At 37.2% G+C, this 16,965-nt stretch overlaps 1 protein-coding gene across 3 annotated transcripts in view; it reads right to left on the reverse strand.

The window, feature by feature from the left end:
- Positions 1 to 16,965, reverse strand: part of PKHD1 (PKHD1 ciliary IPT domain containing fibrocystin/polyductin) — a 460,535-nt gene that overhangs the window by 229,081 nt on the left and 214,489 nt on the right. For all 3 annotated transcript variants that reach the window (XM_019658751.1, XM_019658750.1, XM_019658752.1), the window contains 2 exons: positions 11,139 to 11,274; positions 8,247 to 8,493 (listed from right to left, as the gene is read on the reverse strand). In XM_019658751.1, coding sequence (XP_019514296.1) covers positions 8,247 to 8,493; positions 11,139 to 11,274 — 383 coding nt within the window. The remainder of the gene's footprint in view (positions 1 to 8,246; positions 8,494 to 11,138; positions 11,275 to 16,965) is intronic.

A 16,965-nucleotide genomic window follows, 5' to 3' on the forward strand; every position in this document is an offset into this window, starting at 1 on the left:
AAAGATTGTAAAACAACTAAACTCTAACATTAATTCAGTTCTATTTGTCTTTAGCACTTTTGTAACTTTCTTTTGATGCCCTTTTCCTTCCAATCAGCATCTAGTAATCTAATGGTACCCTTTGATCAACCAGAGACCTACTATAGCATATTGTGATCCTAAATTATCCTTTCTCTTCCTTCTTCATGCATTGCCCTGATCTTATCAAGCCACCACATCCATCTCAACCAAGGTTTATTCAGGATGCAGTTCCACAGGCACTCACATACAGCGTCAGCTTTCTGTAATGCAATACAAGTAGAGGAGGAGGTTATCAAATAAAACTTTATCTCAGCTAGTAGTGGACAGAATCATATAGTACATTCTGAAAAGCAAATCAAAATGTAAAAACACATCCTCTCCCACCAGGCACGATGCCTTGGTTTGACCATCATAGGGGGTCAAAAATTCAAAGCCAAATCAGCTCCCACCCTTCTAGGACAAATGCCAGCAGTGACAGTGGCGGGCTCTTCTGAAAAGCTCCAAAAGAACATCAAGGGTCTAAGAACGCCATGAAGAGAATTTACCCACCATAATTACTACAATTTTCACTTGCCCTAAATAGCCACTAATTTCCCCGTGCCCTAAATAGCCACCAATCTCCCTCTCTTTACTGTTAATGAAGCAAAGGAGCACAAAAGTATTTCTAATTTGGAGGAGCCAAGGGAGTCTGCATGGGCCATTAGCAGCAGAGAGCTTCATTACTAGGGGAAGAAGTCTCTCCCTGAACTTCTCATGGCTTTATGTGCAAGAAATCAGGAGGCAATCAGTCCATTTTAAATGTTAACCCTTACCTCTGCATCAGCAACAGCTCCTGTACACAATAAAAAAGACAAAAGAACTACAAGCCTGTCCTTTTCTTTTTCTGTTCAATGGGGTATCTTAATTTTTGTTCCTTTTTGTTTTTCAATAACCAAGCCTGTTTTTAATTAAGCGATATTCTCCTTTAAAAATATAGCACTATCACTTGATAAAACTTCCCAGCCTAAGTACCAATTTACAATCCTAGTTGCATAAACAGTTATGTAATTTAGTGCCCATATACCGTGTGGAACATCGAATGTCTACTGCCCACAAAGGATTTGTTAGGCAATCAACAATACCAATGAGAACAAATAGTAACACCCTGGTTTGTGTTTACCATTAGCTTCCTTTTCCTGAGGGTCCATATCTCTGTGTATTAACACAAACACTGCATTGAGCTCTAAATGCTCTCAATGTGGAACAATTGTGAAATAAACCTTTTATAATTACAGATCTCCTAATCCTGACTCATCATAATAACCAGTCTCAAATGATGCTGCTAGCATCTCCTGGATATTAGCTCTTGCAACTTTGCTCTCATCTTTTACTTCATAAAGAGGACAAAATTGAAATGTTGAGCATAGTCAACAAATTTTTGTTGCACAGTTTGGCTTGAGCATCCTTTAAAAGTACACGGGGCTTATAACAAGCCCTTGTCAGAAAACCACTATCTGACCTGCAGACCTTCCACTCTCTGGTAATATTCTATACATATCACAAAGCTTTTCTTTATATACCCATATGGATTGAGATGCATTTAAATATTTCTCCTTCTGAGTAAGAAACCTAAAAAGAAGAAAGAAGCCACAGTCTTCAGTCCTTCCCTTAAACTTTTAACAATCCTTAAATTCACATAAAATATAGAACTGGTAGGCAGAGAGGGAAGCCATATGACTTAATAATCCTTGTGTTGCTGGCAGGCACACCCAAACATCACTCCTCCATAACTCTGCAGGTATGTATTTCTGTCTATCATTTCTCAGAGTTGCCTCAAGTAATAATAGTTTATTGTAGAGACGCCAAAGAATCAACCTAGCACCTCCTCAAAGGAAGTGTCTAAAGCTTTTGCAACACACTTGGGACAATACTTCTTGCTTCTTCTATCTTAATCCACGAAGAGAAACAACAAATGTCTATCATCCTACCTAAGCTGATCCTTCATACACTATTGCATCTCTTCTCTTGATCTGTTGAATCCAACTGGAATGGCTGCCTCAGAACCTGAGAAGACCACTACTGAAGCTATGCAACCAGAAGGGACAGAGCTACCCGTCAGGGATGTTAAAAAATAATTTTATGCATCAGGTAGGGAGTTAGACTAAGAAGCTTGTCTACTTTTATATACAAATATATACCTGGTGCTGTGGTGGAGCTGACTGACATCAGCTCACAAGTTTATTGTCACCCCAACGCCATTTTCAGTAATATCATGATTTAATGATATTCCTCAGTTTGGGGGTTCATTATCATTTTTCAATCTTTTTCTATTTTACTTCTGTAACTTCTGCTGCCAAGTGAGGATAATACCTCTTGAAACTTTTCTGTCTCACACAGGTTTTTGTTTGTTTGTTTTTTGTTTCTGAGGACTAAAAAGATACCATTAGTGATGCCATGCCTATTTATCCCTAGGAAGGAGAGTTAGGCGATTATTAAAGGGAAAGGTAGGCCAAACTTTCCATTTGAACTCTTTTTTACTTTTGCATTTACAGAGGCAGGGGGTGCCTCATACTTTGAACACTGACACATTAAGAGCAGTTACATAGATAAAAACTGAACGCAAGCACGACAGGAGAGGATATTAAGCAAGATCTAGGAATCAAGGTGATCAACAAGAACATTAACCTTTTCCTTTCTTTTCCAGAAGTAGGAAAGAAGAAACAAAAGGTATTGGGAACACTGCATCAAAGGCTGTGTCCTGAATGATTCCAGATTCTGTGACTGCCTGGAAGATTTTGCTGGATCAGTATAATGTCACGTGACTATTCGAAAGTATTTCCTATTTTTCAAGAATTAGATTAAGTCACATTTGAGCAAACTTAATTCCCTTGTCAGGCATTTGTTTCTCAGAAACACAATAATCTATAGTATTTTATTGAATATGCATGTTTATATGTTTTGTAAAACACAAATGTAAAGTGGAGAATTTTTTAAAGACAACGTGCATTGAGCACTTACTATATGCCAGGCAATTATCCTGTGAGATAAATACCATTATATCCATTTTACTGATGTAAGAACTAACGCAAAAAGAGATGAAATAACCTGTCCAAAATAATACGCCTAGGAAGTTGGGGTGGGGAGATCTATGGATTGTACCCACAAACAATTCTTAATTACTTCTCTATTCAAATATATGCATATAATTTCAAATATATGCATATGTATTGACTTTATTTTATGTATATCCTATAAAAACTCAGAAACACTGGTTGGCCAACCTACAACATCTTATAAATTCTTTTCATTTTCCCCACACTCAGTCTAGTCAATAATTGGAAAAGAGATCAAGGTGTAATTTAATGTCATCTGAATAAGCCTGTAAGCCTAGAAGGAACTATAGAGTGCTCTAGACTAAAAATAAAGTAATAAAATGAAATAAAATAATTTCCAGATGGTAATTGTGAAGGTTGACTTCTCATTGTCCCCATCACAATTACATGCATCTATATGACCAGGGCAAGAAAACAATTACAAATGTAGGAAAACTGATGATTCAGTAGGGGTGGGGTAGGGGCAGAGTGAAGAAGGAATAAGCTGTTAACATAAATAATCTGGTCAACTGATAGCCTCAGGAAAGCAAAAGCCAAGAAGACATTCTCAAAGGACATTCTTAAGTATTAGGTGTTCTTAGGAACCTTAGAAATAAAGACTGGGGATAGCATTTCAATCCTGGATCTTCTGAAGAAACAGAGTGTCATGAGCTCCTCATAAACATGCCCTAAGAGAGAAATGGACAATAAGCATCCTACAGGAAAATTTTGAGGAGTCCACAATTCTCTTATTTATATTCATTTATTCAATACTAATTTTATTGAGTCACCATGTGATCAACATGGTATTGGGCACTATAATACAAACACACACAGAAAAACCCTATCCTCACCTGAATTACCATCTACAAGAAGAGATGAACAATTTATAAAACTATGTATGAGCTAGGAGTATTGGCTAGAGCAAGTATGGAGAGTCAGCACACAGTAGGCTTACTAAAACCTGCACAGGAAGCTCAGAGAAGCTTACCAGAGAAAATGGCCTTCATGTTGAGTTAATGGAAGCAGAGCTGTATGCACTGAAAAGTACAAAGAAGTTGAGTGTGGCTGAGACATGAAATGCAAGGAAGGGAGGGCAGAGTGCTGAGAGATGATGCTAGAACTATAAACAGGAAGCAGGTTATGAAGGGCCTGTAAGATATTAAAAATATTGGACTTTCTTCAGGAGGCACTGGGAAATCTTAAAAAGTTTCAAGCAAGGGAATGAATGAATAGTAAGACCGTTTCTGCCTTTATAAAATTCAAGGATAGGAGCACAGCAAGATGGCAAGTTAAGAGGCTGTTGTGGTTGTAACAGGTGAGAGGTAATAGTGGCCTGGACTAGAGAGAGGAAGTTAGGAAGGAGAAAAGTAGAAAGACTCAAGAGGAATTTTGGGGGGAAATAAAATGGACTGGACTTGGTAGGTGATTTATGGAGAAATGAGGCAAGATGATAAGTCAAGTACGACTCCATGTTTCTAATTTAGACAACTGAAGCATTTGCCTGAACATCCAGGAGGGAACAGGTCTATGGATAGAGATCATAAATTCAGTTTTGGTAAGTCGAGTTTAAGATGGCTATTAAATGCCCTAGTGAAAATATTGAAAGCATTGCTGCTCTGTAGAAATATAATACAAGCCATAAATGTAAGTCACAAGTATAAGCTTAAATTTTAAATGAGCTACATTAAAAAAGTAAAAAGAAGCAGGTAGAATTAATTTAAATAATATGTTTAAACCAATATATCTAAAATACTATAATTTCAACATAATCAATATAAACAAATTACTAAGATGTTTTACATCCTTTTTTTCATATCAAGTCTTAGAAATAGGGTGTGTAATTTACACTTACATAACATCTCAAGTTTGGACAAGTCACATTTCGAGCTTTCAATAGCCACATGTGGCAAGTGGCTGCAATACTGGACAGTGCAGATCCTAGTGGCAGTTGGATAAATGGTCCTGGAGTTCAGTATAGCCATGCAGATGGACTAGAGGGAAGAAATCTGGAAGCACCAGTGAATGTTAACTGAGCTGGCAGAATACCCTAGATCATCTGAGAAGAGTATGACTTAAGAGAAAGGGAAGCTCCTCTCAGAGCTCTAAGAAAACACTAGCACTTAAGGGACAAGGAGAGGAGCTTACAGAGGAGATCCAGATGGAGCACGCAAAAATCTACTGTTACCATTATCCTTGATCCATGTAATTAGCCCTATACAGAAGAAAACACTGATCTAAATTTGGGGTTGGATGAATCCAAGAACTACGTGAGGCATGTCCTCATTAGAGGACCTCTAGATAAAAATGGTCACTGACGTATTTTTCTGAAATGAGGTCCTATCTTACATTGGTAGGGTAACACCACTCCTGTCTCATCAGAAAGGATGGAGATGGTAGAATGAGATCGGTAGAAACAAATGCTGGGAAAAGAACACTACCCAGAATACCTGTGGCTCCTACAGAGATCCTGTTTTTAGAACTGGTGAGCGCGAGAGAAAACAACAGAAGCCGCTCTCATGCAGATCAAGCATGTTTCCATTTTAACAAAACATAAACTAGACTGCTTTGCAGAGGTTGGGAATTTTTCTTCACCTAAATATTGACTAGTATTATCAACTTCAAATATTTATACGCTTCTGTCAACCCAACTGCTAGGGTTGAGTCAGAGGAAGCTGTAAAACAAGAAGTGCCATGAAGGTGTGTACCCATCAGACTTAAGGTCGTGAGGGAAGGGACAAAAGGTTGCCAACGTCAAACAAAGAACTTACAGTGAAGTTGAACCAAAGAGCAGGCCTTCCAAGGAAGAAACTGCATTTTGACTACTGGGTTCTTAGCAAAAAGGGAATGGAGGCCTTGTTTATGAAGCTGTGCAAGGCCACACACCCAGCCTTCTTGGGAACATCAAGCTGAGGGAGATGGGTAAGAGTTAAAAGTGAAGACAGCAGGGTGCTTGTCCAGATCAGATCTCCACCAATGTACAACCCCAAAAGATCATGATTGTGAGAGCTTTGTAAATCAAGTCTTAGGGTGCTTGCTCCAGGGCAAATAGCACAACAAATTAATCCTTTCTTTATGAAATGTAGCAAACTTTGTAAATACGCTGAATTCAAATTGCTCATTAGCTCCGACATGTTCCTAATGAGGTTATAATGCTCTGGGACAAAGATCAAGTCACTGAGCACAAACAGCTAGGGACAGAATCATAGAAAGATAAAGTTAGAAGGACCTTAGAGCAGTGCTTCTCAAACATGAATATACATCACCTGGGGATTCTGATTCAGGATCTCTGGAGTGGAGCCTGCGATTCCCCATGTCTAACAAGCTCCCAGATAATTCTGGTGCACTTGGACTAGCACGTCGCTAGAGTCCATCTAATCCAATGACCTTATCCTAGAGGTGAGGACGTGGGGCCAAGGGACTTATAACTGGGAGCATGCTGAGACTTCCCTGGGGCTAATTCAAGGTAGTTGGGCATTTGTCCAGACCTGTGGGTCAACCTGAAAATTTTTAAATAGAAGCATACAGGGTAGGGTAATCAACCATTCTGGCTTTCTCAAGACTGAAGGGCTTTCTGGGACATGAGATGTTTTATTTTATAGCCAAGAAAATCCCAGACAAACCAAGACATGTTTTTCACCCTAGTGGGAGCTTTTTGAATCTACTTAGAAGATTATTTCAGGATTATTATTTTTTATCTTGCCAGTTCCTATATCTCTGGGATCATGACCTGCTGCTAAGGTAAGCACCTAAGTATGCTGTTCTTAATATCTCCAAGAACAGATGCTCAGACAAGATCCCATCTGCAGAGCCTTCTAATGCCACCACTAAGTGCCTCTCTAAGAAACAGTCTCCCAGTAGGTCTCAAAGGAAGGTATAAAAAGGGAGTATAAAGAACACAGAGAAATAAATATCATACAAGCACATAATGTTATTTTTAACTACACAAATCTATTTTAATTTTCCTTATTTGAAAAAAAATGCATATAAGAAATAAATCACTAAATTTTCTAAATCTCAAAACACTCATTCAAAACACCTTTTGTACAAAAAAATCACTAAAATAATAATAAAAATCAGGATGCATCTGTGAGACTTGAAAAAACAAGTCATTCTCTGTACAATCACAATGACTAAAAATGAAAATATATCCCTCCACATTGCTATTTTACTAACTGGAATTGGGGCTGTTTACATCAGATAGAATAATAAACAGTCTGGCAAGCAAAAATGAAAAACATTTCAGACTATTCAGTGCTAGCAGTATATTTCCAAGGCTTTTAAAACAGAACGTCAAGCTACTGATTCCATATGCATTGAAACTACAGACTTAGTGCAATCCTGACCACATTGGCTCACTCTCTGGAGACTCCTGGTTAAAAAAAGCAGCAAACATGGGCTAGCTAAATAACTTGACTTAGTATTCATGCAGTTAGGACACTTAAAACAAAGGAAGAAAAGAAGTGTGACTAAATATATACAATGCATTTGAAATAGGTAAAAGAACCCTAGCCACCCAGCAATCATTACCTGGAAATTAAAGAGGGTGGAAGCAATCCTATTATGCATTATAAACAGCCCAGCTGCTGACTTAATGGTAGTTTGACTCACATAACCAAGGAGTCCTTGCTTCAATATTAATAGGAAATGTATTGTATGAGTCCAATAGTTCATGAAATTAACAAGGAAAATGAACTGGAGTGAAGCAACATTGCAGGTAATAGGACGACATCAGCACTTGCTTCCCTGGAGCATACTGAACACTTAAAAAGAGCTTGGGGAGAGGACACGTATATAAATGAGAATGGACATTATTGGAATTTTTAAATAATACTTTTAATTTAAATACATTTCAAATTCTCTGTTGGTTGCAAGTCTTTTCAAGGGGAAACTATTTGCTCAAAATGTCAATAAGAGGTCATGGATTACGAGTTCTGGTCCAGTGATATTGAAAGTTAGCTGCCATTTGAGTCAGCCTAACACTACCATAAACTTATGACTTGACAGCTGTCAAAATAATTCTCATGTCACTTTTATAGAACTAAATACTTCGAATAGAATCTAGGAAACAATTTATCTTTTATAAACCTCAACAGCCTGAATGACATATGCATGCTCATTGGCAAACGGAAAAGCATAGTTAATTCCACTTACAATCCAATAGACATACGATGAAAGAGGACATCTTCCCCACAGACACTGCCCAAGACAATCTGACTGAAGCTGGTATTGAGCGAACAAGAATCTGAGAGGGTTTCCATAGAAGCAACAATATGGCTTCCATTTTTCCCAGACAGAGACCCATCCATGTCTTCCATGATTGCTGCATGAGGAAATGGAAATGCGACCAAGTTGGGAGAGTTTGTAAACTTCAACCGGTTGGTCTTCACAGTAAATCCACCTATAAAATGGAAGACGGAAAGACTGTTACACATGGTACAAAAGACTATTATAATAAATGGCAGCTGAAATCTCTGAGATGTTTTCAGTACTTTAAATTGCATAATTATACAGTGTTACAATTCACTCAATTATTGGTTCAAGAAAAAATTCATGAATGTCTACTGGATGCCAGGCTCTGTGGTATGTGCTGGAGATACAGTGGTGCTGCCTTCATGCAGCCTGTATTTTAGGACAGTTATTCCCAACCAGGGGTTGTTTTGCCCTCCATGGGACACTTGTCACTATTTGGAATGATTTTTGACTGTCATAACTGGGCAGATGGCAGTGCTATCGGCATGTGGTAGATAGAGGTAGGGATGCTGATAAACATCCCCCATGCACAAGACAGTCCCCACAACAAAAAAATTATCCATCCAAAAATACTAATAGTGCAAGCATGAGAAACTATGGTCCAGTTGGAAATAGACAGAGAACTCCAATTTAGTCTTTTGATGTGTCTGTTCCAATTCTTCTGTGGTGAGTCCAACCCTATCTCTTATGAGGTTTATACTTTAAACATTTACCTTCATAAGCAACATTCAATCATGTGGGCAAATAGTAATAGTAACACACGTTGTAAGAGTTAGTTAGCTTTAGGGCAATCCTTCTCAGCCATGTTTCCCTCACAAAACCTTCATATGATTCACCACCAGTCCTGCTGTTAGTCCATAGTTCGGGTAGAAACTATGGCAGTGGTCTTTTAATTCTCACACCCCTGTCATTAAAATTTAAAAATTACAATCTCAAGATCCATCCATGTTGTTGCAAATGGCACTATTTCATCTTTACTTATGGCAGAATAGTATTCCATTGTGTATATATACCACATCTTCTTTATCCAATCATCTATCAAAAGACACTTGGGTAGACTAATAGACACAGACAGTAGTTTAGTGGTTACCAGAGGGTAAGTGGGGAGAGGGATTGGTAGATGAGGGTAAATGGGATCAAATATATGGTGATGGAAAGAGAACTGGCTCTGGGTGGTGAACACACAATAAGATATATAGATGATGTATTACAGAATTGTACACCTGAAATCTTTTCTAACAATTGTCACCCAAATAAATTTTAACTAAAAAAATTAAAAATTGAGTACACATTGTTCAGTACATATACATATAACTATACTTCTATAGTATGTACTTTATAAAATACACCAAAAAAGGAACATAAAAAAAGAATGAGATACAAATAGAGGCCCTGATGTTTGCTTTCTGCATCCCAGTAGAATCCATGCAGTGAATTCAGTCATGCATTCACAACTCCGTGATTAACCTCTAACAACTTCTGTAGCTCATCTAAAACCACAACCACCTGAAGCTCTACGATTCAGTCTTGTTGGAATTTCAATGTCTTGCCTATGCTGCTCCTAATATGTAGAAACTTTTCCCTATACATTCTCCCTTGCAAATTTCTATTCACCTTTCAGAACCCTGCTCAGGCGTCACCTCCATGAAATTTTACCTGACCTCCTTTGTTGCTCCTTTCACTGACCCTTCGTTCAGTTTTTTAGAATTGTATTCCTCACACTCTAGCACAGTGACTGGATTAAATGTTTCATTTTATGCCTAGATCAAGAGCTCCTGGAAGACAAGAACTATATGTTTTTCATCTTTGTACCCCCCAGTTCCTTAAACAGAACCTGGAATAGACAGTTTTTAAACAAATGAACAATATGACATAAGCAAGATTATCCAGTGAGAAGGGATTAGAGCTAATAAGGAGTAGTGTGCTTTTTTTTCAGTGTCTTATGAATGATATGAAACAGTGAAGCTATTAAAGAACTGAGGAATTGTGATTTGAAGTGGATGTCATAAGGTATTTTTTATTCCTATTATTATTTCTACAATTTTAAAAACAGTCTTTGGCTCTGCCTATACAGAAAAAAAAAAAAAAGTAAAGTGGAGACTTGCTGATTATTCATTTAATTAAAAAAACAAACAATTATCTAAATTGGTGATTCAAACCACAAGAGCACATTTACTTGAATTACTTGGTTTGGCTGTTTACAATGATCAAATCAACTAGATTGCTCTCCACTTCTTTTCACCTTGGCCCATGAGTCCTCCGAGGTATTACTCACCACCTCTGAGATGTGGTTAACAAGTGAACCCAAATTCCTATGGTTCTCTTTGTACATACAAGCCTTGGGCTGTTGAAAACAGAGTACTAAATTCTGGCTCTTTCAAGAAAGATTGCATGGGTGTTGGTTTATATTCATATGTCTAGACATCCAACTCCATTCGTTAATTGAATCAGTGAACCTATTAGGCACCAGGCTACTAGGTACTAATGATAAAACTGTGAGCAGGAGAGACATGGTCCTTTCCTTTATGAAGCTCAGAGTCCAGCAGAGACATGGAACCATAGTGATAATGTGATAGGTACCATCATAGGAAAAGAATGGGGAGCTGCAGGAGCCACATAGAAAGCACCTGGCCTCCCCTAGGACTTCTTTTAGGCGATTTGAGTAGCAGTTTCTACTGATGCAATCTCATAACTGAAAGAAATAATGAATCACAAAGGCTTTCCCACTATTTATCATATTTACTTGAGTGTTGGCCTTACTTATTGTCTATCTTATCTATTCAATCAGCTTACCCTGTCCTCGGGAACAGCCTGAACAGGTTCTGATGGACACGCAGTCAGTGAGATCAAAATTAACAAAGGTTGTGTTAGATATGATCAGTTCCCATCTTTTGGGAGTTTTGATCCCAGCTGACATACACAGGCTTCCCTGTAATGTAGAAGGAAAGAACAAAAAAAAAGATAAGAAAAATAAGAGAACTGGCCTCATGAAATACAATTTGTAATACACAAATAAAAACAATTAAGAGAATAAAGAGACAAGCTATAGACCAGGAGAAAATATTTGCAAATCATATATGTAATAAAGGATCATGATAATATATATTACACATATATTAGATTGATTAAATAAAAAAATTATGATGATACCAAGTGTTCATAAGGATAAGGAACACCTGAAGCTTATACATCGCTAGTGGGAATGCAAAATTGTACAGCCATTGTGGAAAATAGTTTGGCAGTTTTTTATAAAGTTAAACACACTCTTATCATATGATCTAGTAACTCAACTCCTAGGTGTTTACCTTAGAGAAATGAAAATTTATGTTCATACAAAAACCTTACATAAATGGTTATAACAGTTCCATTTGTAATCACCAATTCTGGAAATAACTTAAATGTCCTTCACAAATGAGTGGATAAACCAACTATCATATATCCTGATGCTACCCAACAATAATAAGGAATAAAATATTGTTTCTTGCAACAAGTTAGATGAGTCCCTAAGGCATTTGGGAGAGAAAGAAGCCAGTCTCAAAAGGTTACACGCTATCCATTTATATAATTGTTGAAAAGACAAAACTAGAGTGACAGATAATAGATGAATAATTCCCAAAGGTTCAATGTGAGAAGAGGATGTGGCTACAAAGATGAAGCCTGAGGGAGTTTTTGGGGGTTGAAGAAACTGTTTTGTATCTTGATTGTGGCGGTCGTGGTTACACAAGTCTATATGTTAAAAATCAGAGAACTATAAATCAAAAAAGTCAGTTTTATGTTAACATAAAAATAAAAATTAAAAAGTCTAAAAAACACCAAAACTGCTTCCAGAATTTACCACAAAAATTTCTTCAATAAATTCCATCTAATCAAGTCATTAGTGCTTTCCTCTCCCACTATAAAAATAATTGTACATCTGAGGATCACCAGAAATTTGTAAGAGGCCTCCAACATGAAAGACGGTGATAAAAACAAACAAACAAACAAAAACAGAAAAAACCCAATGGAGACAAAACCAGTGTAGGAATCAGAAGAAAAGTTATACACTATCACTAATAACCCCAGAGAAGTAAGTATCTTATATCCATGAAACAAGAAGCCTAAAAAGGGATTTTTCAGAAAGGAGAACAGAAACAGAAGAGCAAAAATGATAAATTCGATAGAAAAAAATTGAGAAAATATCCTAGAAAGTAGAATAAAAAGATAGTTGGGAAATCAGAGAGAAAATTACTAAAATCAGAAAAACAATTCAGGAGATCCAATACCCAAATAATAATAGTTTCCAAAAAAAAGGAAAATAGGAGAGAATTATAGAATTATCAAAGAAATAAGACTGAAAGTTTCCACCCAGCGCTAACACAGTGGTTGGAACAAAAAGCCACACGACATACATTATATTGAAAAATACCAGGGACAAGGACAAGATCCTAAAAACTTTGAAAGAGGAAAAACTAAAAGGTTAAATAAAAAGACCTAGCATCAGAGTACCTTAAAACTATTCAACCTTAAGACTAGAAGCTAAAAGACAATGAAGCATTGCCTTCAAAATATCAAGGTAAAATTAACTCCAGCCTGGTATTTTATAACCAACAACCTACTAATAAGGGGGCATCCATTTGTAGCTCAAAACCTTTGCTTTCCAAAGACCCCACTTTGTTAAGAAAGTTACTGTAGGCTACACTCTAATGAGGAGTTAACTCAGAAAGGAGGAAGATGTGCGAATCAGAAGCAAGAGTTCCAATACTAAGGAGACATGAAAGAGATTGGTCAAAAGAAACTCCAGGATGTAGCTGTGAAACCCTTCTCCTACACTGCAGGTAAAGTGTAAACACATGGGATTGTTGTTTGGCATCATCCACTAAAGCTGAAGGGATAAAATCTGACCCAGCAATTTTTTAATTTGGCATATATTCAACAGAAATGAATGCACATGAACACCAAGAGACCTGTGAAAGAAGATTCATAACATGATGATTGGTATTAACATAAAACTGCAAAGACTCAAATGTCTATCCATAGCAACATAGCCTTTAAAAAATTGTGGGACAGTCAGCATACAGCAGAATATGACATAGCAATTGGAAGAATAAATTATTATAAAATAAAAACAAAAAATGGATGACTCTCACAGACATAATGTTGTACCAAAGAAGCCAGGAACAATAGAGTTACATGTTCTATGATTCTATTTATATGAAGTTGAAAAACAAATTTGAAATTAGTCTACATCTATAGAAGTCTAAATAATGGTTCCCCTTTGGCTGGGGGACTACGAGTTGGGTAAAATTACAGGAGACATGAAGGAGCTTCAGAGAAACTGGTAATATTTTATTTCTTTTTTTTTTTAAAGATTTTTATTGGGAAATTGGGGGGATGGGAACAGTGCTGGGGAATTTGGGGAAAGGGAACAGACAAGTTGCTGTCCTTTTGTTCTTCAATCTAGTTGTGGAGGAGGTTGCTTCACTGGCCCAAGTTGGCACCATCATTGCGCTCTTCCCAGGCAAGCAGATCAGTCGCCAGCTTCTGGACGGCCGCTCACGCTGGCTGCTGGCCGCTCACGCTGGCTGCTGGCTACACACGGTAGCCCATGGCAACCCACTGACACAGGGGCTGCAACCTACGCCGTCGCCGGTGACTCACAGCAGCCCAGCTCCAGGTTGAGCTGTTGTTCAGCATCTTAGCTGTGGAGGGCAGTGTCACTGGCCCTCATATGTGGGATCCGAACTGGGGCCCTCTGGCGTCCCAAGCCAGTTCTTAACCATTGCGCCACTCTGCCGGCCCATATTTTATTTCTTGATCTGGGGGCTATGTACATGATTTTTGCTTTAAAAAAAAATCCTTTGAGCTCTTCACTTGTGATTTGTGTACTTTTCTCCATAAATATTATACTTCCATAAAACATTTATTTTAAAAAGTGGAACAAACACTAGAAAAAAGTAACATACAAGATGGGAGGGTGAAGAAAGAAGTGAAAGGAATTTAAGGTCTTTGCATTGCTCAGGTAAAGTTTAACAGTGCTGATTCAATTAAGACTTTGAGACAACCAGGCATGTTAAAACTTTATGTTCAATAACTAAAATAGTCATACAGAATGAATAACTTTCAAATGAGTAAGTATAAAAAAAAAGATACTGTTCAATGCAAGATAAATCAAGTTCGGAAGGTAGAAAAAAAGAAATAAAGAAAACTGATTGCAAACTGAAAACACAACATTAGATGGTAGAAATAAATGCAAATATATGGGAGACATCAGCTTTTGGATGCTAATTGAAACCACTAGAGAAAATGAGATTTCTCCCGGGGAGAGCATGTATATTGAGAAGAGAAGGGTGCTTCAACAGAATTTAGAAAAACAAAAAGATGAAAGGTCTACATGGAGGAAGACAAATCCACCAGTGAAAATGGAAAGAAACCCCTAGAGAAAAAGGAACAATAAAGCAACTCCATCAGCACCTGTCTGAATAAGATATTTTTAAAAGTAGTATTATCTGTTCAAATTAATTACAAGAACAACAAAACGGCAATCATCCTACAGATACTTTCAAATGTGAGGTGATTATAAATTTACATCCAAATCAGGACATTTTTGAGAGTGTGAAAGGGGATGCTAGTTAGACAGAATGCTAGGACAACAGGTATAAGCAAACTATACAACCAAACTAAAATGTACAGGATACTCCAGGATACTCATAGTTATGGTAGAGCGCATCTCTCTCTCTCTCTCTCTTTCTTTCTCTCTCTCTCTCTCTCTCTCTCTCTCTCTCTCTCTCTCTCTCTCTCTCTATCCCTCATGTTAAAGCCATCCTCACTGGAAATCATTCTACCCATATCAGTACAAAGGTAATGTTGGCTGTGAGAGTACCAACATATACACAAATATGTTTAAAGGAAAAAACAAATCCTTTCTAATCATAACAAGTTCTTCCAGAAACTGTTTGTTTTATGATATAAATCACTGATAATTGTGTGCCCCCAATCATATGTGAGTGGAAGGTCTAAGAATGAATAGGTCAAATTCTCTGAAAATCTTAATTCCTAAAGGAATGGCAGGCAACAAAGAGACTAACATCGGAGTTCCACAACCACAGCAGTCAGGTATCCTTTTTCTTTTTTTAACAACTGACACAGTTTCATATGTCAATAAAGTGGTTCCCAAGTACATCTAAGCAGTACTGTGTAGAATAAAGATGCAGAGATACTTTTCTTGTGTTTTTTTCTGTTTCTTTTTTTGTTTTTTTGGTTTGTTTTTTGTTGTTGTTTGTTTTTGTTTTAACCCTAGGACTCTGCAGAGCCTTTAATGTGTTAATATGCAATCTAAATTTCAGGGGATGGGAGATATATTAAACAGCATATCCTAAATGAAATCTATCTAAGAATCTCCCTTTTCCCAAACCCTCTTTTGGGTAGCCTTCCAAAGAAAACCTTCAGGGAATATTGGAGTACGCACTAATAAATGCCCATTACCAAAGTCTTTTCCATGTGTAATCGGAAGTACGTATTTGACTAGTAATGGAAGAACATCCAGATGGTCCCAGCTCCACACTATGTGGCATGGGTCTTGGGCTATCATTTGACTTCCCAAAGCCTCCATTTCTTTACCTGTAAATTCAAGAATTCTAACTAGATCAACTCTTAGGAAGTATTTAGCTCTAACAATGCCATGGTTTTATGATTTAGATGTCTCGCCAGGGTCTAAGTCCCTCCTAGAACAAACTGTCTGACCTTTTTCATCCAGGGACTTCTGTCCTGCACTTACTTATTAGGAGACTAACAGGCCCTCAGCTATACTGAATTCCTGGTGAATCACACCCCAGGGGTGTGATTTATTATCTCATGATAAGCATCCTTTTGTCAAATTTATATCTTAATTTATGTCACTCTCCCATTAATTATGATGTCTATTTAGCATCAATTAAGATATTGTGACATTAATTTACCAGGACAGTTATTCAGCTTGATGAGGATTTTGTTTTTAGCATCTCCTCTAAGGTTATTTGGGAGGAATTTAAGGGCCTTTGATCCATAAGTATCACAGAATCTAAATCTGGGTCCCAGCCTCTCTTGAAAACTATGCAGTTTAAAAAGGAGAATCATCTTTCAAGGTGGTGATCCTTTCAGAGAAAAGGAAAAACCAGCAGGTATTTCCCTCCTTAAAAGAATGGTTCAAGAGATTTAACTAAGTTTGAGAATTAAACAAATGAAATCATAGTTTAGTAAGAAAATTATTTTTTAAATTTTAATAATAATATCTATAGCTATGAAATACACTCCAAGGGAAGTACAAAAGTCAATAATTATCATTTAAATTTCATTTGGCCAAGCATTCAAGAACAAACTAAAGAGAATGCTCTTTCCAAAATTCTCATCTATGAGTGTTATGAGTATTATGATGATGTGATACTATGAGTATTATGAATATTATGAGTATCCCATCTATGAGTATTATGACGATGTGATACTAATATGCATGTACCTCTTTCAAAAACAAGAATTGAGGGGACCCATTATTGGTCTGAAGCCTACTGAGACTACTGAGGCAGCCATGGACTTCCCTTAAGGAGAACAAATACATCTCTTCTGGGAAGTTCTCCTTGCCTCACTTGCATTAAGGTACACTGGCTTT

The sequence above is a fragment of the Hipposideros armiger genome, unplaced genomic scaffold (assembly GCF_001890085.2).
Source record: "Hipposideros armiger isolate ML-2016 unplaced genomic scaffold, ASM189008v1 scaffold_288, whole genome shotgun sequence".
NCBI lineage: Eukaryota > Metazoa > Chordata > Mammalia > Chiroptera > Hipposideridae > Hipposideros > Hipposideros armiger.